Source organism: Lissotriton vulgaris, chromosome 7, assembly GCF_964263255.1.
Source record: "Lissotriton vulgaris chromosome 7, aLisVul1.2, whole genome shotgun sequence".
NCBI lineage: Eukaryota > Metazoa > Chordata > Amphibia > Caudata > Salamandridae > Lissotriton > Lissotriton vulgaris.
In genome coordinates this window covers 548,844,757-548,870,556 of record NC_141695.1, presented here as the reverse complement: position 1 = coordinate 548,870,556, position 25,800 = coordinate 548,844,757, and the positions used below count along the sequence as shown (strand labels likewise).

At 45.7% G+C, this 25,800-nt stretch overlaps 1 protein-coding gene across 2 annotated transcripts in view; it reads right to left on the bottom strand.

Moving 5' to 3' along the window:
- PIK3R6 (phosphoinositide-3-kinase regulatory subunit 6) overlaps nt 1-25,800 on the bottom strand; it is a 688,429-nt gene that overhangs the window by 146,658 nt on the left and 515,971 nt on the right. For both annotated transcript variants that reach the window (XM_086930633.1, XM_086930634.1), the window contains exon 14: nt 13,291-13,413. In XM_086930633.1, the coding sequence (XP_086786759.1) occupies nt 13,291-13,413 (123 nt within the window). The remainder of the gene's footprint in view (nt 1-13,290; nt 13,414-25,800) is intronic.

Below are 25,800 nucleotides of genomic sequence, written 5' to 3'. Positions count from 1 at the left end.
TGAGATGGAGAGATATCTTTCTGCTAGTGGTGTTGTACACAAAAAGATATCTTTATATCATCTAGAGTCAAATTGCTCTTCGGAGAAGTTCAACAAAACGTTGAAAGTTTGTATTCAATTAGCGAGGGTTAATTGTCTTGATTGGAGAGTTGAGCTGCAGAATAGAATTTCTGCTTACCGATTTACACCTCATTCAACCACAGGTAGAACTCCCTTTGAATTATTTAGAGGAAGATCTTCTAATACCAGTATGTGTCTGGGTTGGATGACCTTAGATAAAGGTTTTAAAAACAATAAGATTGGGCAGTGGAGAGATAAAGAGATATTGCTTCAGGAAAGGAGGAAGATTTATTATGACTCTCGAAAATCTTCAAGAGTTTAGAGTTTCATAATAGGGGACAAGGTTAAGATAAGGGTTCCTGTTGGCTGCCAAAAGTGGTCAAAGTTTACTGGTGTTAAAACTGTAATAAAATTATTCAAAAATGCTGTGAAAACAGATGATGGTCGTATTTGGAATCACAATCGTGTGGCACATGTGCGTACACAAGTTGCTGGAGAAGATCTAGATTCCTCTGGTGAAGGTACATCTAAGTTTGGCACCGGTAGTGTTACTAGCCGCAGGAGTCTCAAGGTTAGTAAAGTTCCCAGATATCTGAAGGACTTTGTAAAATTAATGTCATGTAATGCTACTTACTGTCTTTGCAAGTTTATATAATTTTGTTTATATATGAAGGGAGATGTGTGATGTATCTAGGTTCCATTCCTGGTATTCTGACATGGAACCTAGTACACAGATGTTCTTAACAGTGGCAGTTGGAGCTGCTTTCTCGATGGCTGAGGTTGTTAAATTAAAGCCTCCTATGTTTTCCATATATTTGGCTCAGTGTCACTGTTACAAAAGTCTTTTACAATGGACAGTACAGCAGCTTCAGCAAATTAACAGGTTTAACTCTGTGACCATATCTATCCTGCAAGTGGCACAGAACTCGGAATCTATAACCTTGAACAGCAGGCATAGCCCTCGAGATACACAGCTCCTACTGAATGACATCAACATGACACAAATCTAACATACAAGCCACAACAATGCAGGGAGCTGGGGGTCCTCGCCACAAGTCATGCTCCCACTTACCTGCAGTCAGAATTTTTATTCCTCAGAATTCACTTGGACTTCCACTTGTATTGGTGTAACTTATGAAGCAAAGCCGGTCTTCGCACAGCACCTTAATGGCAATCCTTTATTGCAAATCGTTCTCAGTGTCTCTACTATGCTTGTTCCCCCCTCTTCCTATCTCTTTCTCATCTTATTGCTTCGCTTTTATGGTTGTGACTTTATCTAACTCTCTCACACTGACTCTACCTCAACATTGGGCGGTTAAAGGGGAGCTGCTCTACAGCCACACCCCTCTCCTCCTCCGACATCGCTGGAAGAGAAAGCAAAATGGGTACAATGACAGGGAGGAAGAGGGTGGAGGAAAAAAGAGAAAACGAAGAGGTCCAGTAGTGACTAGAGGACTGCACAAGCCCCATTCTTAGTCAAATAAGCATTGGCAAAGCCAATAGGTCTCCTATTGGCTTTGCCTATGTTTTTTTTATCATGCTGTACAGCACCCCTGATGCTGTGCAACATGGCTAAAGAAAACAAACAAAAAGGCACTGTGACGTGGTGGCCATATTATTTTGTAGGTGCATGCATCACACATGCATAGGTGGAAAATGACGGGATCTCTTTTTTAGGTCTCGCCCTGGAATTCGCATCCGAAGGATGCGTCCAGGGCGGAGACTTATAGTCGGCTGACACGGGGGAATGAGGGACACAAAACTGTGACGAGCGTGGATTGAGCTGCGTGCACGCGCGTCAACATTCACGCATGCGCACATCACAGCCACACGCATACACAGCACTCACGCATGCGCACATACACACGCATACACAGGCACACCCCCGTCACCTACACGCATACACAGAGACCCCTCCACACACACCAGCCCCTCTCCTCTCGGCTCCACACACACGCACACGCATTTACACTTACACAGACACGCAGGCACCCAGACAGGCAACCCCCCCCCCCCCCCGTCACACACACGCATACACACGCATACACACAGACTCCAGGACACATACACATACACACACACATGCACGCTCACACACATACACAGTCCGCCGCCGCGCGCGCGCACACAGATGCCCCCCGCCCCCCCCCAACAAGGCGACGCCCCACTCACCGGCATCCTCAGTGCAGCGGCTCCCACCGGCAGCAAGACTCTTCTTCCCTTCTTCGGCACCGGGGCGCAGGGTAGGCTCCTGCCTGCTCCGGTGCGCCAAACAATCGCGGCTCTTCCGTGGGAGGCGGGGTAGGCTCCCGCCCTCCTACTTCCGGTTGTCCCGCCCGGCCTGCCTGACTTCCTGTTCGCAGGCCGGCGGAAAACGAAAGCGGGAGTCCGCCGTAATTGCTTACCTTAGGGCAAAGGAGCGTGTGCGCGGCGGTTTCCTTTGCCGCGCGCGTTGATTGGTAAATGCGCAGTGAGTATTTTTTATAAAACTGTAAAATACTTGAATCAAATGCGCATCACGACGTCTGCGCATGTCCGTGACTTGGTATGATACAAGGAGGCAGGAGAGGAGAGTGTGCGAGCGGCCGGTTTCCTTTGCCGTGCATGTTGTTTTGCCAAGCGTGTTGTTCGTTGAGGGTGGAATGCGCAGTGAGTTTTTTATGAGAAAATTATTAGGTACAATTGCACGGACTTGATTCCTGGAGTACACCCTGTCCACGCACAGAGGACTCCTGAGCCGTGGATGGATCTGGTTTCCCAGGCGACCGATGGCCGGGTTGTGTGCCTGGCCCTCTCCATCAAGTCTTCGTCTGATCTGTTTTGATAAGGACGGGTCGGGTGGGTTCGTTGTTATGGGTGATTGATTTTTTTTTTTGTAAGTACATTCCTCCAAGATACAGTGAAACGTTTAGTACTTTGGTATTGCGGGTACATTTTGTCTCTTACCTCGTAGCTTCTAATCTACGGCCTTGTGCTGTTGCAGGAACATATCATTTTGCCATTTTGTTCAGACATTGACCAAGCTTAGCTCCTCTGACATAAACCAGTGCACGCAGAAGAGGTACCCGTTTTATGCCACAAAAGGAACAGTAATGATGAGTGCAGAGTGAGTGCAGAGTGACAGTGAGTGCAGAGTGCATGCAGTGAGTGCAGAGTGACAGTGAGTGCAGAGTGCATGCAGAGTGACAGTGAGTGCAGAGTGACAGTGAGTGCAGAGTGACAGTGAGTGCAGAGTGACAGTGAGTGCAGAGTGACAGTGAGTGCAGAGTGACAGTGAGTGCAGAGTGACAGTGAGTGCAGAGTGAGTGCAGAGTGACAGTGAGTGCAGAGTGCATGCAGTGAGTGCAGAGTGACAGTGAGTGCAGAGTGCATGCAGAGTGACAGTGAGTGCAGAGTGACAGTGAGTGCGGAGTGACAGTGAGTGCAGAGTGCGTGCAGAGTGACAGTGAGTGCAGAGTGAGTGCAGAGTGACAGTGAGTGCAGAGTGACAGTGAGTGCGGAGTGACAGTGAGTGCGGAGTGACAGTGAGTGCGGAGTGACAGTGAGTGCAGAGTGACAGTGAGTGCAGAGTGACAGTGAGTGCAGAGTGACAGTGAGTGCGGAGTGACAGTGAGTGCGAAGTGACAGTGAGTGCAGAGTGACAGTGAGTGCAGAGTGACAGTGAGTGCAGAGTGCAGAGTGACAGTGAGTGCAGAGTGACAGTGAGTGCAGAGTGACAGTGAGTGCGGAGTGACAGTGAGTGCGGAGTGACAGTGAGTGCAGAGTGACAGTGAGTGCAGAGTGACAGTGAGTGCAGAGTGACAGTGAGTGCAGAGTGCAGAGTGACAGTGAGTGCAGAGTGACAGTGAGTGCAGAGTGACAGTGAGTGCAGAGTGACAGTGAGTGCAGAGTGACAGTGAGTGCACAGTGACAGTGAGTGCAGAGTGACAGTGAGTGCAGAGTGAGTGCAGAGTGACAGTGAGTGCAGAGTGAGTGCAGAGTGACAGTGAGTGCAGAGTGACAGTGAGTGCAGAGTGACAGTGAGTGCAGAGTGCGTGCAGAGTGACAGTGAGTGCAGAGTGACAGTGAGTGCAGAGTGAGTGCAGAGTGACAGTGAGTGCAGAGTGAGTGCAGAGTGACAGTGAGTGCAGAGTGAGTGCAGAGTGACAGTGAGTGCAGAGTGACAGTGAGTGCAGAGTGACAGTGAGTGCAGAGTGACAGTGAGTGCAGAGTGACAGTGAGTGCAGAGTGACAGTGAGTGCAGAGTGACAGTGAGTGCAGAGTGACAGTGAGTGCAGAGTGCGTGCAGAGTGACAGTGCGTGCAGAGTGACAGTGCGTGCAGAGTGACAGTGAGTGCAGAGTGACAGTGAGTACAGTCACTCAGCACCACCACATTATCAGTCAGAACCACCACAGCATCACTCAGAACCACCACAGCACCACTCAGCACCACCACAGCATCACTCAGCATCACTCAGCACCACCACAGCACCACCATAGCACCACTCAGCACCACCACTGCATCACTCAGCATCACCACAGCCCCATTCAGCACCACCACAGCATCACTCAGCACCACCACAGCACAAATATGTTCTCTCAATGTTTCAAGCTTTATTACAAATGTCACAAAAAGATGTTAATATTTCACTTCTGTTCTTGGATTTTGTTACAATAAAATACACTGAACATAATCTTCACAAAAGTTATTTACAAAAGTTTGAGCTATTGCCATTATAAATTACAATCACTTTTATTAAGTATTAAAAAAAATTAAAAGCCATTGTTATTTGTAATATCAATACATCTAAGTCACGTAAATACAAATGTTGCATTACAAATGCTATAGGTGTCACATTTGCGAAAGTTATAACTATTGGCATTGTAAATGACAAAGCTATTAATTTAGCTATTTTCAAAACCAACACATAAATGAACGTTTGGTAAATTTCCATTAAAATATTTGACTTTTTTACTAAGATATTATTATACTGTTTTATGCAAACAAAATTTAGATACTGCATAAATAACTTTAATAAAACATATTTTATATGAAGCTTTTTATGTAAAAAAAAAATATAGCATAAAGCAAAAAACAATTGCCATTTACAATGCTAATAGCTCAAACTTAAATAATGCGAGACCTATTGCATTGCAAATGCTTGTTATTTTATTGACATAGTTGGTTTGATAATTAAAAACAGAAAAACAAAATTTGCAAAAGCATTTACTTTTCTAAAGAGCAAGTGATGGAGCAACATGGAGGGTATAGGTTGAGGGATGCATCACAAGTTGAGCATCACGGAGGAGGTGGTGGGAGGAAACAGCCTGGAGGGCATGGGTGGGGAAACAACAGAGAGGGCACAGGTGGCGGGAAGCAACACAGATGCTTCCCGCCAGATGCTTTCTAAACCAATAGCCATTTAAGGGTGGATTGCTATTTCACTGCGGTAAAACCTGCAAAGTGGTATTTTGTTGCATGGAATCACTCAGATTACTGCAACAGGCATGTTTTTTGAGCGGTCACTACCCCTGACATACCCTTGGGGTAGTATATTTGCACTGTAAAATTTCTTCTTAGGCCTTTTTAGGAAGGGCTGTATTTTGTTTTGCCGGCTGTAATTTCATATAGATCTGTAATTTAATGACAGTATGCCTGATGAGTACCTTGTGGATGAGTGCCTCCATTCCTTACATTGGCTCCCAGTGAGGAAACATTTTGATCCAGACTCTAGTTCTTGCCTCTAGAGCCCTACATCAGGTAGGTACATCTTGCCACCAGAATTCACTTCTACTGTCCCGCCAGGAAGCTTCAGTCATCTGACATGGCCTTAACTATGGTACCAAGGATCTATTGCTCCAGGTCAGGTGGTGGTTCTTTTTCTTATCCGGGTCCCTCTGCTTGGAAAAGACTTCCCTTTGATATCGGTCTTGCAAGATCTGAACAGATCTTTAAGAAGATGCAGAGAACATGACTCGTTGCTTAGATGTAAGTGCTCATCTGTGAGGACTAGTACAGGGACATTCCTTGGTGCAGCTGTGCATGTTATAAATCTCGGTTGTTGAACATGATCATCAAGATGATGATATCATCATCATCATTATTCAGTATTAAAGCCTTCATCATTGGCCTGACAAGCTAATGATAAAGACTAGCAGTCTGGTTGGTTCACTGGGAAAAATTATGTCTAGTGCCAAAGGTCTGCTATCTTTATAAGGAAAAGTTAAGACAAATAAAGTAGGTCTGGCTTATTTAGAATGCAAAGTATGTTTTAATGACAATAGACCTCTAAGGATGAATTGTTATTTCATTGCTTCTTAGTTACAGGGAAGCTCAATGATTGACATAGTAGGTTACAGCGCTGGTGTTGGTCACTCCTTCTGCCAAACCCTGGGAGGGGAATATTCTCGCTGTGATCATCTTAACCGTCTTAACCTCTATTGAAATGGAACAGGGATATATGTTTTGCCAATGTGACTTGGAAAATATTTGCAAGTTTATGAGTGTGTGGCAGATTGTTTCCTTGTTGGAAAGCTTACACTCATCATAGTAGTCCTGAGTTGGCTACGGTGACAAGCCATTTGTAAAGACAATTGGCCTGATTGGCTTATTGTGTAAAATTACTCAAGAAGCCTCAAGACTGGCTCTGTTGGTTATGGAAACTTAGACCTTGGCAGAAGGCCCGACTTACTTATGTGAAAAACATATATTGAAACCAATAGACTTTAAAGGGTGGATTCTTATCACAAGGTGAACAAGTCTATAGACAGGGATTTCTTTACATTAATTTTCACTGGGAAAATGAACCTAACTAAGAGCAGATATTACTTTGATTCCCATTTCTATTTGTAACCGATCATATTGGTTAAGAAACATACCCCTGCCCTCGCTCTTGGTACCATTCCTTAGTCTACTCCACCTAAATACTTGTTGAATCGCTCCCCTGATTGATTTTCTCATGTACATCTTTAGGCCCATTTATTCTTTCTGTACTCATCCCGCGCTCTGAACTGGTGCTGCTCTCCCAGTGCTCATTCTAAGGTTTTGAGGTGCCACGAACTGTGACTGTCTTTCTTTCGTTCTGTTCATTGAAAACATTCCCCATTCCCTTCACATACTTCCTTATTTTATTTCCATGCCCACCTATCTTCTCTTTCTTTCTTCAAAGTAGAAATTAAAGCATAAATAGAGTGGACAGATAACACAGGTGTCAAGGTCTACATTGGACCCATTGTACTAGCGTAGCGGAGTCACAACCATTTTCCTGAGCATTCGCTCTATCCTCTGATAATTAACCTCCACCCCGGACTACTTAAAATCATCTGTTTCCCCAAAATCTTTCTTGAAGGCCATCCCTTAGTATAGTTCCGAACAGAGTGCTAAACTCACATGCACTATCATGCAACACTCGCTCTTCTCTAATTTACAGGGACCATGTTTGTTCACATCGATGCCCATGTCCTGAAGGCCCACAGCTGTCTTCCACTTCCATCCTGCTTTCTCGAATCTACACCTCACTCTCTGCCTGTCCTGGCTAACTATTTCTCAAGACAGTGACACAAAGTAACTTCTGTTCAATCAGCCCTGCTATTATCAACATCCCGCCTCGTACATGAAAAGCAGCCATTGACTCTCTCCAAGTGTTTATTAGTTTTTATCACTAAGGGAACTGGTGAGGTAACTGTGTGTACGGTCAGGCCTAGAGTGCTATATGCCTTGTCCACACCACCACACTTAAGAGTTTGAGGGAGCCGCTCTTCTAAGTTAGGACTCTTTTACATGCCAATGCATTTAAGGAAATGGGAAGTTGTGCAACCAGCTGCCCAATTGCCCTCCTTCTTGCCCTCAGGCTTGCATGTAAGTGTATCAGCTAGGAAAAGAGAATGGGAAAAGTTTATCCTTGTCAAGCCCTTTTCTCTCCTTTTTTACTCCCAATCTCTCCTCGTTTTCTGCCCTCTTCTTTCCTCATTCAAAACCAACCCTGTTTATTTGTTTTAACACTCCCTGGCTATGGTATGAAAGCCTCCTTTGCCACTTGCTACTGTGCTACTCATATTTAGTTCTACCACATCGTCGACCTCTGTCTTAATCCCTCTTCAGATTCTCACAGTGCTCGGAAGCAGCCACAAGCGGACAAGGGCACTAAATTAAAAATAAAAATAAAACATAAGGAGAAGGAGATATTTAGTGAAAGACAGAGTCATCCATAGATTCTATAGACACATTTTTTCACCCTCTTCATTTGGATTGTATTCTGATAGAAGTACATTCTTCCTGCACCTTGTGAGTGGGAAGGCCTAGAAAGATCCTACAGTAAGATCGAAGCAAGACATTGAGAACAACCCTAGAGTGAAAAATAACTTATTTGTGAGCCTCCTGAAATTGGGTTAATACTTATCCTACAGCGCGGTCAACAAATATGTAGAGGAATTGAAGAGCAAAAGTTTCAAAAGGGAAGAAAGAATGGGAGGAAAAGAAACTACAGAAAAGAAATTTAACTGTAAATAATCTGTAAATGGTAAAGGCAGCAACACATTCCTTAGTCTACAAACACTTTGCTCTGTGGTCATGAGAGGCAAAATATCAATTTTAAAACCCTTTTGAGTACGTCAAGAGATAAGTCACACTAATGTCTGGCCAACCAATTGAATAATTGTCTTACATCAGATCATCTCTCCAGAAATCCTGATAAATCCTAACATTTCCTGCTCTCTGGGACCCACAATGACTAATACTTTTCCTTTGAGACATGGAGAATATTTCCTTTCACAGGGGGCCTCAGTAGCTTTATAATGATAGACCATGGTTTTCAAATAAGGATAGACTAGGGTTTAGGAATCAAGTCCACTCTTTCAGTTTCTATGGAATCATGTGGATAACTCCGAGGTATTGTGAATTCGGTCTGCAAAGATCCACACAGATCATCGTGCTCACAACTCTCAGGATAACCAGAGACTTTAATGTTGCTCTTCCAACACTGATTTTCCAATTTCATCTTTTTGACTAAAGGAAAGCAATAAATTAGGGCCCTCAGCTTAAAAGCACGTACAAGGACACAGCTAAAGCGTTTCGTCCCATTACGTAAGATAGGTGACTTCATCAATGGGTATCCACTAACAGGATTATTGTAGTGTGAAGTATTTCTCTTGCACTGCAATGTTTTGGTCCGAAATGTTTTCAGAAATGGGTTTACATATTTTTATGTGATTTGACTGAATGTCTTACTCTATGTTTTTAAAACATTAGTCCCTCTTGTGTATATATTGTACATATATTGTTTGTCATGACGTTTATATAGTGCTTGTTAATTTGTATTGGGCTTTAGTACAGTTTTTTGTCTCTTGTTGAATGTTGTATGTTTTTAACAGTCCTGAAGTAGTCCCCATGTCATGGGATGAAATGTGTTGGCGTGTCCTTGTCCAGGCTTTTAAGCTGAAGCAAAGAAATAAAGAATGAAGTTTCCACAACATATATAACTTGTCATATGCAGATTTGTTCTTCTGGACTCTTCTGTGTCTTTCCTGTTATAACTTTGGATTACCGAATTTATCTTAATTGAAAAAATAAAAATTTTGAGTCATGTATAACTTTAGGAGTGCTTTTTCTGCTTTGTTAGCTTTAAATATTGGAGCGTTTTTGGGCGGTTGGCCCTGGGAGTGAGCACCCCATTGCTGGGAACTGGTCAGAGTTTAGGACCTGATTTAGATCCTGGCGGATGATTTACTCCGTCACAACGATGACAGATATCCCATCCACCAAAATGTAAACCCTCTAAGATATAATGGGATCTATATTTCAGCAGACGGGATATCAGTCACCGGTGTGACGGAGTAGCCCGTCTGCCAATATCAAAATCAGGCCCTCAGTGTTTATTTACCCTCCCCTCGACAGGAGCAGCCTACAAACTGCTTCATGCTCTTGGTGTTCACCGCCATCTTGACACTAAGCAAGTCAAATTTAACATGCATTACATTCAAGTCTGTCATTTTCAAATGTTTCAGTTGTCCTGTTATCCAGTGACAACACCACAATTAGCATACCCTGCCCTTTTATCTCCCAGCACCCCTTCATATCCCCTATCTCTAGACCTGGGTGTGAAAAGGTTAGACGGCAAAGCTAGGTTGTACCCTCTCCTGTATTCTAGAAGAGCCTGGAACACTCCTGAGCTTGCCCACTACACGGCCTCATTGCAGGATGTTATCAAGGCAGCCTGCTTTAATAAGATTGCCAGGTTTTCGCACATCAAAAGGATGCTCTTTTCCCATGAAATGCCGAATTTATGGGAGACACCTGATGATGGCCACTTTCCTTTTAAAGAGTCCCTGAAGCAACAGTCTGGCTCAGTACAATGGCCAACGATAATTGAAAAGCTGCCAGTGCCACCTTGTCACAAGAGTTTCACAAGTTCAAGTCTTCCTGTTGCCTTGAGCTGTTCTAGGACTATCATTGTGCCAATGGACAAGAAGTTATACTTCCAGTTCAGAGTGGGAGCACTACCGCTAAAACAATTCACTTCTAAATGGTCCGCTTATGATTGTCCAGTGTGTAAATATTCCAAAGAAACGTTTTCTCATGTTTTCTTTGCATGCCTTGCCTATCTATGTACGCCCTCGCGGGTTCTGGCTATCACCCATCTGCAAGTAACTGGGAACACGCAGGCATTCAACAACTCTGCGAATCTTCAGATCAGACTACCGGCCTCTATATGCCTGTGCGGTCAACAGGTATTTGGCCTGAGCCCCCGCAGCTCCGGCTTGGAAGTCGGAATACAGGAGCTTCAGCCAGCTTAGTGCAGCAGCTAACCCCAACTCAGCAAGAATCTCAGTGTGCTCTGGGTTCAAGCCTCAGTCAGTTCTGCTGCCTTCTTCTATCCGCGGGAGTGTGTGAGCAGGAGCCAAGGAGACACTTAGGGCTAGATACGCCGCCACCGATAGTCACCATTTGGGAGGCACGTCTAGTCACTCCCCCACTACTGGCACCTGTAAACTCCGCTCTGCTTCGAGTGTAGTTTTTGCAAACTTCGCACTCCAAATGGAGTGCAGAGTTCTAAATCTCCGCAAACTCTGCTGGCGGAGCGGAATTAACTGCCCACGCTTAGTATTTGGGAGCTATGTGGATGTTAAGAAGGAAGACTCTTTCTTACCAACAGTGCTAGCTAGGGAAGTCACTTCTGCTCAGTCCCTTGTTCCACTTTGCATTGGGTGCCCTTTTTATTATCTGCGGATGGTCATTTGTGCAGTCATCGCACTTGGATCCTGAATTGCTCTTTCACGATGTACTGTTTCTTCTGCTGGTGTTGCCTGTGACCGCCTGGCACCCTCTCAATCGATTTGTCTTATTTTATTTTATTTATCATTTTCGGTATGAATCTCCTTTTTAGGTATGAATTTGATCTTTTAACTCGATTATACTGGATTTTAGCTATTGATTGTGTATTTTATGTATACTTTTATGGCCCTGGTGGCCGGAATAAAGTTAATTTGACTTTATTCCAAGCTGAACAAAAACCCACTACCTAACAGCTACACTAACACAAAATGTAATAATTAAACCTAAAAAATATTACATATTCCATCTTCCTATCCACGCTTCCCTACTACATTCAAATTTTATATAAAAAATTCAACAAGTATGTAACTTTATTACTTATAGTTATAAGTGAACTAATAAAATCAGAGATGCCGACAATATCACTGTCAGTAAAGACACTTAAGTATCTACCGGGACTTCACTGAAACACGTCATAGCAGTTTCAAGTACCACAGTGAATCAAGGCCAAAAGGTCCAAAATGTGCTCTTCTTCCACCTTCAGCTCATGGTTTCAGATCCCTCAATGCTTGCCTCTGTTCCCCCCGGCATGATAGCCATGTCAAGGAGGCCAAAAGAAACAAGCCCAGTACAAAAAAAGCTTTAGGGGTGAATTTACCCCCAGCAGGCAAGCAGTAAGCCATCATCTAGGCTAATGAACAGGCAGCACAAAGATGATTGAGTGCCAAAGTCTGTCATCAGCTGGGTGTTGCCTTGAGCAGCCAAGTCCTCCATAGCACTTGCAACAGCAGCTTCAGGTTGGGGCTGGTAGGACTTCTCAGCAAATGCCTCTGGCAAATTCTAGAAACACTAGGGTGATCCACAGTGTCTGCTTAAGATACATGTGGGTTCAGAACCCGCATTCAATGCTGAAATTAAATACAAGGACTAATTTAGCTTTCAAATATCAGAGAATTAATAAACAGGCAACTCATTTCACCACCCGTGTCTCACCTCCAACCGATCCGAAGTATATCAGGAGTACATAAAATAGAAATGAACACCCTGCTCAAAACAGAAAAGAGTGGTATGCCATTTTCAGAAGGTGAAGAAAATAAGGTTAAAGGGAGAGGATCTATGCTGAGTGTGTAGGTGCAACCCAGCCGTAAGTGCTCTGGCTCCTTTCATTTCAATGTGCTATACTCTTGGTCCAGTACCATTCAATGGCAAGATACACAGGTCTAAAGGGGACAGAGGCTGTAAGAGTGATTAAAACAACTGGTTAAAGAAAGCACTAAAACAAAACTTTAGGCCTGAGCCAAATTAAAGGGAATGAAGAAAAGGGTTGAAGACCGGATTGTTGCAAGTGCCTACAATTGAAGTCACTCATGCCACTGCCGCACTGGAGGAAGCCCCTTCTCCGAACTCACCGCCAAAGCCTGGACCCCCACCTCCGCAACTCCACCTCGCTGACCGACTTCAGGAAGGGGTTCAAAGACTTTGCTCTTCGAATGAGACCTGCAGCAAGAGCCTGGATACCCTTGGGGGCGATAAGCAGCTCTCTATAAATACTACTTGATTGATTGACATGCTAGAGTAGTGATTAACAAATATCCAACAGGAGCGGTCCTCTTAATAGGTAGACTAACTTCTCCATCATCATGCCGATTGGACTTTCCTCTTGTACACAATATTCAGAATAAACTCCATTGAGAGCACAGTGCTACATGAAACTCTGAAATACCAAATAGGAAAATAGCAAAGCTTATAGAAACATTCCTTCTCAAGCAAGGGGGTTGGGGGCTCAGAAATATTAGCATAGCAAGTGAGTAAACCAGAAAAAATATAGTGTACTGTGACTGTCGATAGTTGTGACGTGTGTTTAATGCTGTTATATATGCAATTATAAAGAGGTGATTGAGGTGTGTGGCACAAATGACAAAGAAATGGTCGACATGCAACAAACAAATGCAAGAAAATGAGAAATGATGAGCTCTCCTACCATGTTCGCAAGTTTGGGGATCATGTCACATAGAGGGTTGATGTTGCTTTCGTACCATGGATCAACTCTGCCCAGATACTGGGCCAGCTCACAAAGTTCTGCTTTACTGGCTGTAGTGTTTTCCTACATGAGAAGAAATCACACCATGGATACTTAGCATTGCTCATTTACAAAAGTCGCATTGAAGTAACTCCTCCTCAATCAAAAATGAACACAGTAAATAAAGCTCACCTTGAGATCCATGGCCATTACTAATTACAAGTCAGACTTGGGCAATTACCTAGAAAGCAGACATACACCTACTTGTGATATGGCAACAAGAATGTACAATTAGGCAAGTGTCTAAAAGAGGGCTAACCTACAGGAAGACGACTGACTCGGCCTCAACACTAAAGAGGACCCCTATGTTTTCCACTCGGCTGCATTCTTGACCTCCTCCCTTTTCCATTTATTTGTTATGAGCTAGCAATGCCAAGGTCACATCATATGACCATTCTTGGTGAAACTATATTAACGTAAAAAAATGATTTAGCGCATCACGTCTGCTTCTTTAAAATGGAATTCATATTTTTTCAAATAGAGGTTCTTTCCCCACCACTGTTTTTATTGAAGCGCACATTTCACTAAATTAAAAACAGGGTTGAACCATATTGAGTTGTCCCTAATCTGATGTGGTGGTGGTGGTAAAATCAACAATTTTATGTCCATCTCCCTAAGAAGTTTCTGAAAGACTGCTCCCCATGCAGAATGTTGGATTCAGACTAGTACAACAAGCAAATATGGCCATCTTCCTGGTGTGAGGGACCTTGCACAGGGATGGAACTGGTCATGGTCACAGTTTCCTTAGCTAGAAAGCGTAAAAGAGGGAGTTTTGAGGTTGTGGCCAGGTGCGGATCTTTGAGAACTGATACATGCATTACTGGCAGAACAGATGAGTTCGGGAGAGAGCGTGGGGGCAAGCTTACACAATGTTTTGCTGGCCCATCCCGGTCACACCAGATTTTGAACTACACAATGCACGCACGTTATTGGGAATTGGAAAGGAGTACTACATGCTTTTTCTGCCCATGAGAAACACAAAGGATCATAAAATACAAGGCATCAACTGCGTGACGTTTTGAAGGCCTTTCCCAAATGTGGCCTTATGAATCAAAACCAGCAGATATCTATGTAGGTCTCCCCATCTCCCATCCACGGGATCCGGCGTCATCATATGGAAGGATCTCCACTGCTCCTGAAAGCTGTCGTAATCCAAAGCTGAAACCTGGGCCACGGATAGCAGCTGTCAAGTTATTTGTCCTACAGATGTGATGGCAACCCACTACCCTCTCCAACCTCCAGCTATATTGACAGGCAAGGAGTGGGTGGGGTTGGGATGCTCTTCTAGACGATTTTTGTAAAGGCACAGAACACCATTGACTTCTTGTACTGCAGCACTAAACTTACTGCACTGAGAGGCTAATTATGTTACAGATGACCTACAATTTAAATTGTGAGTTAAATACTATTTGTATATAAATACCATTCAACCACTCATACATTTGACATACAACCAAGGTAGGAATTTTTCCCATCAGTTGCCGTTCTGTACCACCACTATCACATCATTTGGGTCCTCCTTACCCAGGAGTTAGTACGAAGACAGTCACACTAGTTGAAAAGTGAGGACTGTGTGAGTGAGGAGACTGATGTTAATCGTTTCACTGGGTGGTGTCAGTATGGTGTTGGTGTGATATTTACAACTGAAAGAAAGCAGTGCATGTGAAAAAGGGTGTGGTGAGTAAAATTAGATGGAACTGAGTAGAATAAGTGTTTTATTGTTTTCTCTCAGACCCCTAAGTTTAAAAACAAGTGAACAGTGAAAAGTAGATTTGACATACTATCTACTCAGCAAGTGGTCGACATGTTTCTGCATATAAATGGAATTTATCCTATGCATTCATCAGGACCTCGATGTTGCCACTGCTTGCATAACTTAGTGATAAAGAAATAAAGAAATAAAAGGGAAAAATATCACCCGTTTGTCAGGTGTTAATTCTCCACCACAATCTAAAACAGTCATATGGATAAGGAAAGAAAAAAGAGAAAAACAAGCATATTTGTCACAGAATGCACTCCTTAGTAGCGATATTCTTGTGGTCATGTACATACAAATTGATTGACATGATATCACTCACCCAGTTGCTGTGGGGATGGCGCCTCACCTCACCTGGCTGCAGCTCAGGTAAATAAGGAGCACCGCTCTGTTTAGCAAAATACAATCATAGAAACACTCAACCAATTCAAATCAAGGCAAGATTTCAGATGAGAATTGTCTTAATTCTTACGTTTAAAAATACATGTGTGGATAAATCAACTTATCCCGAGTCCTTACTGATCGAGCGAGTGGGGGGCTCGTGGATACAATGTTAATTCTTAGTTCTATTATATCTTAACTAGAACAGATCACTGTGTAGAAGTGAATCACTGTGTAGAAATAGTATTGTGTTTTACACAGAACCCGTTACGAGTCATCAGATTCAAAACATGTATCGTCCCTGCCACGGACTTAAAATGACACGGTAATTTTCGTGTGGGCGTTTGCGAGTAAACCGCCCGGGCGTTTAATGTTAGAAAGCCGCGGGATCGTATTCTGTTTAACGTGGCACCAAATGTGAGCCGCTCATTGAAGTGGCCGGCACTGCTGCCAGCGAGAGAAACTCTCAACCGCTTACCTCTCCGTCGGTGTCTCCCAACGTCCCTCTGGGCTATTCTGGGGAGGCACCGAGCGGAAGAAAAGGCGGGTATTTCAACAGCGACATACAAGTGTGATGGTTTCTGGGAATGGTAGTTTCCATTCTTTGTGTTAACGGAAAAATGTCGAACACTTTAATTTTTACCCGTTTTAGTTGTTATTTTAAACGTATTCATAGTGTATAACGAAAGGACCTCTTTTTTATAATTAAAGCAAAGCAGAATCTTGACTTATTGTATTTTTGCAATGTACGTATCATAGGTAGTAAAACAGTGTAGACATCAAGGAATGTGTGTCATGGATGGTACAAAGATGTAGATTTCCAGAAGTATCTTGTTTCCAAAAAGTGAGCTGTTAGGCGTGTCGCCTGTTTGCGGCATCGACACGCCTAACAGCTCACTTTTTGGAAAAGGGACATGGCCCCAATGATTTCACATGGACCATACTGGAACAACCCAATATACCAGACCACTGTCCAGACATAGGCAAATTTCTGTTTAAAATTAAACAGAAGTGGGTCTATAAATTGAACAGTGACAAGGAGGGTCTTAATGAACCCATACCTTGGATGTCACTATAACAGTTTCTGATGTTATATGGGAGCATTTTTCCTTAAATGAATGGGTGTAAACAAGATACTTCTGGAAATCTACATCTTTGTACCATCCATGACACACATTCCTTGATGTCTACACTGTTTTACTACCTATGATACGTACATTGCAAAAATACAATAAGTCAAGATTCTGCTTTGATTTAATTATAAAAAAGAGGTCCTTTCGTTATACACTATGAATACGTTTAAAATAACAACTAAACGGGTAAAAATTAAAGTGTTCGCAATTTTTCCGTTAACACAAAGAATGGAAACTACCATTCCCAGAAACCATCACACTTGTATGTCGCTGTTGAAATACCCGCCTTTTCTTCCGCTCGGTGCCTCCCCAGAATAGCCCAGAGGGACGTTGGGAGACACCGACGGAGAGGTAAGCGGTTGAGAGTTTCTCTCGCTGGCAGCAGTGCCGGCCACTTCAATGAGCGGCTCACATTTGGTGCCACGTTAAACAGAATACGATCCCGCGGCTTTCTAACATTAAACGCCCGGGCGGTTTACTCGCAAACGCCCACACGATTATTACCGTGTCATTTTAAGTCTGTGGCAGAGACGATACATGTTTTCAATCTGATGACTCGTAACGGGTTCTGTGTAAAACACAATACTATTTCTACACAGTGATTCACTTCTACACAGTGATCTGTTCTAGTTAAGATATAATAGAACTAAGAATTAACATTGTATCCACGAGCCCCCCACTCGCTCGATCAGTAAGGACTCGGGATAAGTTGATTTATCCGCACATGTATTTTTAAACATAAGAATTAAGACAATTCTCATCTGAAATCTTGCCTTGATTTGAATTGGTTGAGTGTTTCTAGGATTGTATTTTGCTGAACAGAGCGGTGCTCCTTATTTACCTGAGCTGCAGCCAGGTGAGGTGAGGCGCCATCCCCACAGCAACTGGGTGAGTGATATCATGTCAATCAATTTGTATGTACATGACCACAAGAATATCGCTACTAAGGAGTGCATTCTGTGACAAATATGCTTGTTTTTCTCTTTTTTCTTTCCTTATCCATATGACTGTTTTAGATTGTGGTGGAGAATTAACACCTGACAAACAGGTGATATTTTTCCCTTTTATTTCTTTATTTCTTTATCACTAAGTTATGCAAGCAGTAGCAACTTCGAGGTCCTGATGAATGCATAGGATAAATTCCATTTATATGCAGAAACATGTCGACCACTTGCTGAGTAGATATTATGTCAAATCTACTTTTCACTGTTCACTTGTTTTTAAACTTAGGGGTCTGAGAGAAAACAATAAAACACTTATTCTACTCAGTTCCATCTAATTTTACTCACCACACCCTTTTTCACATGCACTGCTTTCTTTCAGTTGTAAATATCACACCAACACCATACTGACACCACCCAGTGAAACGATTAACACCAGTCTCCTCACTCACACAGTCCTCACTTTTCAACTAGTGTGACTGTCTTCGTACTAACTCCTGGGTAAGGAGGACCCAAATGATGTGATAGTGGTGGTACAGTACGGCAACTGATGGGAAAAATTCCTACCTTGGTTGTATGTCAAATGTATGAGTGGTTGAATGGTAGTTATATACAAATAGTATTTAACTTACAATTTAAATTGTAGGTCATATGGTGGCCAGTCTAAAGTACAAAAACATGGGTGTGACTCCTGGATACCTTTTGTTGTAGTAAGTCTTATGTTGGGGGCATGTGTCCAGTTCAGAGTCATTAAATTAGCCCTCGGACCCTCATTTAAATAGTGTGTGTTTTGTAATTATGTTACAGACCTGGATCTGTGTTACCAGCTGCCAGCCTCTGAGTTGGACTGAAACTAGAAAGGTACCTCTGAGTTTAACTGTACATGCCTCAAGAATTCTCTCCACACCTGTATCTGTAAGAAGTGTAACAAAGGAAGGATGGCCCTCTGTTCACTCAGTAGCCCGAGCATAGCGAGATGGTGTTTCGTGTTGCATGATAAGGGTCTCATTGAGCCCAATATGGCTTTTATGGCTCGGACAGGAAGAACGCAAGCACAACTGTTGTCTCATGAATAGTTGTTTGCAGAGCTTTTTCCACAGTTATGAACTCGCTCCTAAGTAGAGCAAATATAATTGATGTGATATAATGAAATAGGTACACATCTCAAAATGTTGTCTTTTATGAATTTTAAGTAAATTACAACAAAAATAATGCATCTAGGAATCCTCTAGGTTGTTGCAATTGAGCTGTCAATCAACACACCACACCACTTTCCAATTCCTCTAACTGCCATTTGTAAGTATTCTTGGATTATAATAATATTAGGCACACTCCTGTTTTACAATGAGGATACACAACCACTTTCTGCTTGTTCAACTACAGTACAGTCCTCTATCCTCCCCTCCGTTGGGGAACAGCCATTACAACGCCACTTTTACTACGCGTTGCTATTACATCGCATACGTTACAACGCATGCGATGTTACAACGAGTAGTAAAAGCTACGCATACCATTACAATGGATGCGATGTAATGGCTATCCATGTCGTTGTGAGGAAACTCAGTTTCCTCACAACGATGTGCACCTCTGACGACGCAGGAAGCAGGACCCGGAAGCAGAGACGGAGACGCTGGAACCACAAGGAAAGATGTAAGGCTGATTGTGCTTGGGGTGGGGGTAGTGGTTTAGGGTAGTGTTGTATTGTTTTAGGGTTAGGGGTAGTGTAGGGGTGGGAGTAGTGTGGGTAGTGTAGTAGTGTTTTAGGGTTTAGGGTAGTGTAGGGGTGGGAGTAGTGTTGTAGTGTCGTAGTGTTTTAGGGTTTAGGGTAGTGAAGGTGTGGGAGTAGTGTGGGTAGTGTTGTAGTGTAGTAGTGCTTTAGGGTAGTGTAGGTGTGGGAGCAGCGTGGGTAGTGTTGTAGTGCTGTAGTGTTTTAGGGTTAGGGGTAGTGTGGGGGGAGGGGGTAGTGTGGGGAGGAGGGATCAGTGTGGGTTGTGTTGTAGTGTCAGTGTTTAAGGGCTAGGGTCATGTAGGGGTGGGAGTAGTGTAGGTAGTGCTGTAGCACCGTAGTGTTTTAGGGTTAGGGTTAGGGGTAGTGTAGGGGGAGGATGTGTGGGTTGTGTTGTAGTGTTTTAGGGTTAGGGTCATGTAGGGGCGGGAATAGTGTGGGTAGTGTTGTAGTGTTTTACGGTTTAGGCTAGTGTAGGGGTGGGATTAGTGTGGGTAGTGCTGTAGTGTAGTAGTGTTTTAGGGTTAGGGGTAGTGTAGTAGGTTGGGAGTAGTGTGGGTAGTCTTGTAGTGTTTTAGGGTTTGGGGTAGTGTAGGGGTGGGGTTAGTGGGGGTAATGTAGTGTAGTAGTGTTTTAGGGTTTATGGTAGTGTAGGGGTGGGAGTAGTGTTGGTAGTGTTGTAGTGACGTAGCGTTTTAGGGTTAGGGGTAGTGTAGGGGTGGGAGTAGTGTGGGTAGTGTAGTAGTGTTTTAGGGTAGTGTAGAGGTGGGAGTAGTGTGGGTTGTGTTGTAGTGTAGTAGTGTTTTAGGGTTCAGGGTAGTGTAGGGGTGGGAGTAGTGTACATAGTGTTTTAGTGTCGTGGTGTTTTAGGGTTAGGGGTAGTGTGGGGGGGGAGTAGTGTGGGTTGTGTTGTAGTGTCGTACTGTTTTAGGGTTAGGGGTAGTGTAGGGGTGGGCGTAATGTAGTGTAGTAGTGTTTTAGGGTTTATGGTAGTGTAGGGGTGGGAGTAGTGTGGGTAGGGTTGTAGTGTCGTAGTGTTTTAGGGTTAGGGGTAATGTAGGGGTGAGACTAGTGTGGGTAGTGTTGTAGTGTTTTAGGGTTTAGGGTAGTGTAGGGGTGGAAGTAGTGTGAGTAGTGTTGTAGTGTAGAAGTGTTTTAAGGTTAGGGGTAGTGTAGGGGTGGGAGAAGTTTAGGTAGTGTTGTAGTGTAGTAGTGTTTTAGGGTTTATGGTGGGGTGGGAGTAGTGTGGGTAGTATTGTAGTGTCGTAGTGTTTTAGGGTTAGGGGTAATGTATGGGAATAGTGTGGGTGGTGTTGAAGTGTTTTAGGGTGGGGTGGGAGTAGTGTGAGTTGTGTTGTAGTGTAGTAGTGGTTTAGGGTAGTGTAGGGGTGGGAGTAGTGTACGTAGTGTTGTAGTGTTTTAGGGTTAGGGGTAGTGTAGGGGTGGGAGTAGTGTGGGTAGTGTTGAAGTGTTTTAGGGTAGTGTAGGGGTGAGAGTAGCATGGGTAGTGTAGTAGTGTTTTAGGGGTAGTGTAGGGGTGGGAGTAGTGTGGGACGTGTTGTAGTGTTTTAGGGTTAGGGGTAGTGTAGGTGTGGGAGTAGTGTGGGTAGTGTTGTAGTGTTTTAGTGCCCTGCCTTGTTGACTGTTTAGCACCCCTTCCCCGCCCCTTTTGCCTTCTGTATCTCGCCGTCCCGTCGCTGCCTCCCTGCGGCCCTGCCCCCCGCTCTACCATTCGCCACCCCGCTCCCACCTCCCAGCTGCTCCTCCCTCCCACACCCCCTAATATGGCGGCCGCGCCGCTGGCGCGCCATAGATGCGCCTGAGGCAAGCCCGTCTGTGCCCGTCCGCGCATGGACCACGCCCAGCGCCAGAACCCCTGGCCCCCGAAGACACCTGACTACACTACGACAATAGCACCCTCCACACACTCAACCCCGGACGAGAATACACCTGCTACCGGGGTGGAGGAGTGTGGCTCAATGGTTAGAGCGGCAGACCCTGATGCAGAGTTCTGGCCCGGGACCAGGGTTCAATTCCCGTCACGGCGGGTCTTGGGCTCAATTTCCTCGGATCTGACAATTCTCGCCTCGGTGCCTATTCTAATCATGGGCCCCACGCTGCAACTCTAGGCAATAGCTTGCTTAACCTCCACACCGGCCCCAACAGCGCTAGGATGCCTGGCTTCATCCTGGGGGTGCCCGTTGGGTATTGCACCGCCGACCCAATGAGGAGCAGGCCCAAATGATGAAGCATGATACCTGAAAGGGTGTGTGAGGGCATTAAATCCAACAAAATGGATTCCCAGGGTGACCACCAGGCTACCCTGTTCTAATCCACCTGCACTACAGTCTGTACCAACACCTTCTTCTACCCATAGGAACATCGCGACCAACTTTGCATTCGGTGCCCAGGAGTGGACACTTCACAGGGTAAGCCAAGAAGGGTTCCACAGCGGTATGAGTAAAAGCGCCAGGAAACCACTTGGTGGCAGTGCGCTCTACAAATACCTTGACATTTACATTTACGTTTTCCCCGAAGCGCACCAAAGGGCCCTTCACCTGCCGGAACTGCAGCTTCACCAGTATCCAACCCACGAAACCACCAACCAACAAACCCAACCACCTGAGATGCATCCTCCTCAACCCTTGCTCCGCCCGCAAACACGCCATCCAAATCTGGGACCTCCTCGACTCAACCGCCCCAGACGTCGCCTTCCTAACAGAGACCTGGCTGACCCCCACCTCAGCACCTGACATCGCCATAGCCATCCCGGAAGGCTACAAGATCGCCTGCAGAGACCGAACCAAAGGAACAGGAGGTGGAATTGCCATCGTCCACAAGAACATCCTCAGAGTCTCGACCAGCACCGACAACACCCTCAGCACTGCCGAACACCTGCACTTCCAGATTCACACCGACCCCACACCACCCTCAGAGGAACCCTCATCTACAGACCCCCTGGACCCAGACCACAGTTCAGCGACTCCATCACCTAACTTATCAGCACCTATGCCCTCGCCTCCACAGATTACATCCTCCTTGGGGACCTGAACTTCCACCTCGAGAACAACAACAACGTCAACTCCACCACCCTGATCGACAACCTCGGACTCAGACAGGTTGTAACAACACCCACCCACGTCGCCGGTCACACGCTAGACCCCATCTTCTCCGCTAGCCCCCACATCTCCTTCAACCACATCTCAGAACCCCACTGGACCGACCCCCGCTGCGTCCACTTTACCTTCAGGAAGCCCACCGCACATCGCCACAACCAACAGGTGCCTCGTCGCTGCTGGGGAAAAGTCACCGAAGAGCAGCTAGCTACCGCCCTCGCCCAGAGCCCACCAGCCTACCCCACCGAACCCGATACCACCGTTCTCAACCTCCGACAGTGGATCAACGACTGCGCCAACACCCACGCCCCGCTCAAGACACCCTCCAACAGCCACACCAGCAAGAAAGCCACCTGGTTCACTGAAGACCTCCAGGCCTCCAAGCATACTTGCCGGAAACTGGAGAAGAACTGGCCCCGCGAACGATCAGCAGACAGCCACACAGCCCTCAAGAACGCCACTCGCAGACACCATCAACTCATCAGAACCGCCAAGAGGACAGCATTCAAGGTCCGCCTGGATAATAGCGCACACAACAGCAAAGAGCTCTTTAACATCGTGAAGGAACTCTCGAACCCCAGCTCCAACAACAACGACATCTCCCCCTCGCAGGACTGTGCGACTCACTGGCCACCTACTTCCACCGCAAGATCGCAGACATCCACGATAGCTTCAACGCCACGACCACCCCGCCAACCTCCGAGACCCCCACTGCAGCTATCACCTGCCGCCTGAACGCATGGTCCGACGTCAACGAGGACACCATCAAAACCACGAACTCCGCCCACTCTGGATCCCCGTCTGACCCATGCCCACACCACGTCTTCAACAAAGCCAGCATAATCATCGCACCCCACCTCTGGAAAGTCATCAACACCTCCTTCGAGACAGCAACCTTCCCAGAGAGCTGGAAGCATGCTGAGATCAACGCCTTACTCAAGAAACCAAAGGCGGACCCCAAGGACCTCAAGAACTTCTGGCCCATCTCCTTGCTCCCGTTCCCGGCGAAAGTCACTGAGAAAATAGTCAACAAGCAACTGACCCGCTACCTCGAGGACGACAACATCCTGGACCCATCCCAGTCCGGTTTCCGCAGCAACCACAGCACCGAAACCGCCCTCATCGCCGCCACCGACATCAGGACCCTGATCGACAACGGAGAAACAGCAGCCGTCATACTCTTGGACCTGTCAGCCGCCTTCAACACAGTCTGCCACCAGACACTACGAACACGCCTACACAACGCCGGGATCCAAGAGAAGGCCCTAAACTGGACCACATCCTTCCTCTCCGGCAGAACACAGAGCGTCCGCCTCCCCCACTTCAGCACCACCGCCACCAAGATATTCTGCGGCGTACCCCAGGGCTCCTCCTTCAGCCCAACACTGTTCAACATTTACATGGCACCCCTCACCTATGTCGCCCGCCAGCACAACCTCAACATCATCTCCTACGCAGACGACACCCAGCTGATCATCTCCCTCACCAAAGACCCTCACAGCGCCAAAACCAATCTCCACGAAGGAATGAAGGCCGTCGCCGAATGGATGAGGAACAGCCGACTGAAGCTGAACTCTGACAAGACGGAGGTCCTCATCCTCGGCTCCACCCCTTCAGCATGGGACAACATCGTTGGGAACAGCCCCGACACCCACTGACCACGCGCGCAACCTGGGGGTCATCCTCGTCTCACCCTCTCCATGACCAATCAGGTCAACGCCGTCTCCTCATCCTGCTTCAACACCCTACGAATGCTCCGCAGAATCTTCAAGTGGATCCCCACCGAAACGAGAAGAACAGTAACCCAGGCCCTCGTCTCCAGTAGGCTGGACTACGGAAATGCCCTATACGCAGGAACGTCAAACAAGCTCCTGAGACGGCTGCAACGTATCCAGAACGCCTCGGCACGACTGAACCTCGACATCCCCCGCCACATCACACCCCACCTGAGAGAACTACACTGGCTCCCCGTCAACAAGAGGATAACCTTCAAGCTCCTCATCCACGCACACATGGCCCTCCACAACGCTGGCCCAGCGTACCTCAACAAACTACTCCGCTTCTACGCCCCTACCCACAAGCTCCGCTCCGCCGGTCTCGCCCTCGCCACAGCGCAACACATCTGAAAAATAACCGGCGGCGGCAGATCCTTCTCCCACCTCGCTGCCAAGACCTGGAACACCCTCCCCACCAACCTACGGCAGATCCAAGACCTCCTGGCCCTCAGATGACTTCTCAAGACCTGGCTCTTCGATCAGTAGCACCACCCCCCCTGGGTAGTGTTGTAGTGTAGTAGTGTTTTAGGGTTAGGGGTAGTGTAGGGGTGGGAGTAGTGTGGGTAGTGTTGTAGTGTCTTCGGGTTAGGGGTAATGTAGGGGTGGGAGTTGCATGGGTAGTGTTGTAGTGTCGTAGTGTTTTAGAGTCAGGGGTAGTGTAGGGGTGGGAGTAGTGTGTTGTGTAGGAGTAGGGTTGTCAATTGCCTTTCAAACTTTAACTACGAGTATACCTTTACCACGCATGCCTTTGCGTTGTAATGGCATGCATGGTAAAGGCATACTCGTGGTAAAAGTATGCGATGTAATGGCATGTCTTTGTCATTGACATCGCGTAGTAATACCCGCGTTGTACTGGCATGCGTGTTATTAGTATGCGATGTAATGAGACATCCTTCTCTCCGTCACTCTCTGGCACCCAACTCAACAGGAATGCTCATCCTACTCCCTGGTATGACTGCATCAATTCACAAGACAGCTCACACCCCATCAAGCAATGCAACACATTAATTCAATTAACTTTCTGATAGGTTTCTCAAGTAAGGCAAGTCCTGTTGACTGGAGTCTAATTTTAAATGTAGGAAACACATGTAGGATGTGATCCCTGGGCTCTCAGTCTGTTCACCTCCTCTGGGGTTCCACCAGCAACTGCTAGCTTCATTTCCCCCCTGAGAAGCCAGAGTTCAGGGACATCTTTGTGTCTAACCGGAGCTATCCTGACCCGTCTGCAGCAGGGAGAGCATGAGCGAGAGAGTAATGGCCTCAATTACAGGAAGATGGTAATGAGATGATGCCACAAAATAACAGTTGTCCGGTCCACCTTCCTTCTTGTTCCGCTGCCTCATTTATGTTTAAATACCTTTTGTTGTGTACGAGGCCAAAATAAAAAGAATATCAGTAACACTCCACAAGCAGTACCGACAACTCGGAGCGTTTCTTGCCTTACACTATCACATCTTTTCACGAAATATCAATATCTGCTAATAACAAGCCCTCTCTGGAAAAACTCAAGAAGCATATGGAAAACAAAGGGGGCGAGTGGGATAGGAGAAGGAAGAAGAGACAACATCATGGCATTAAGAACT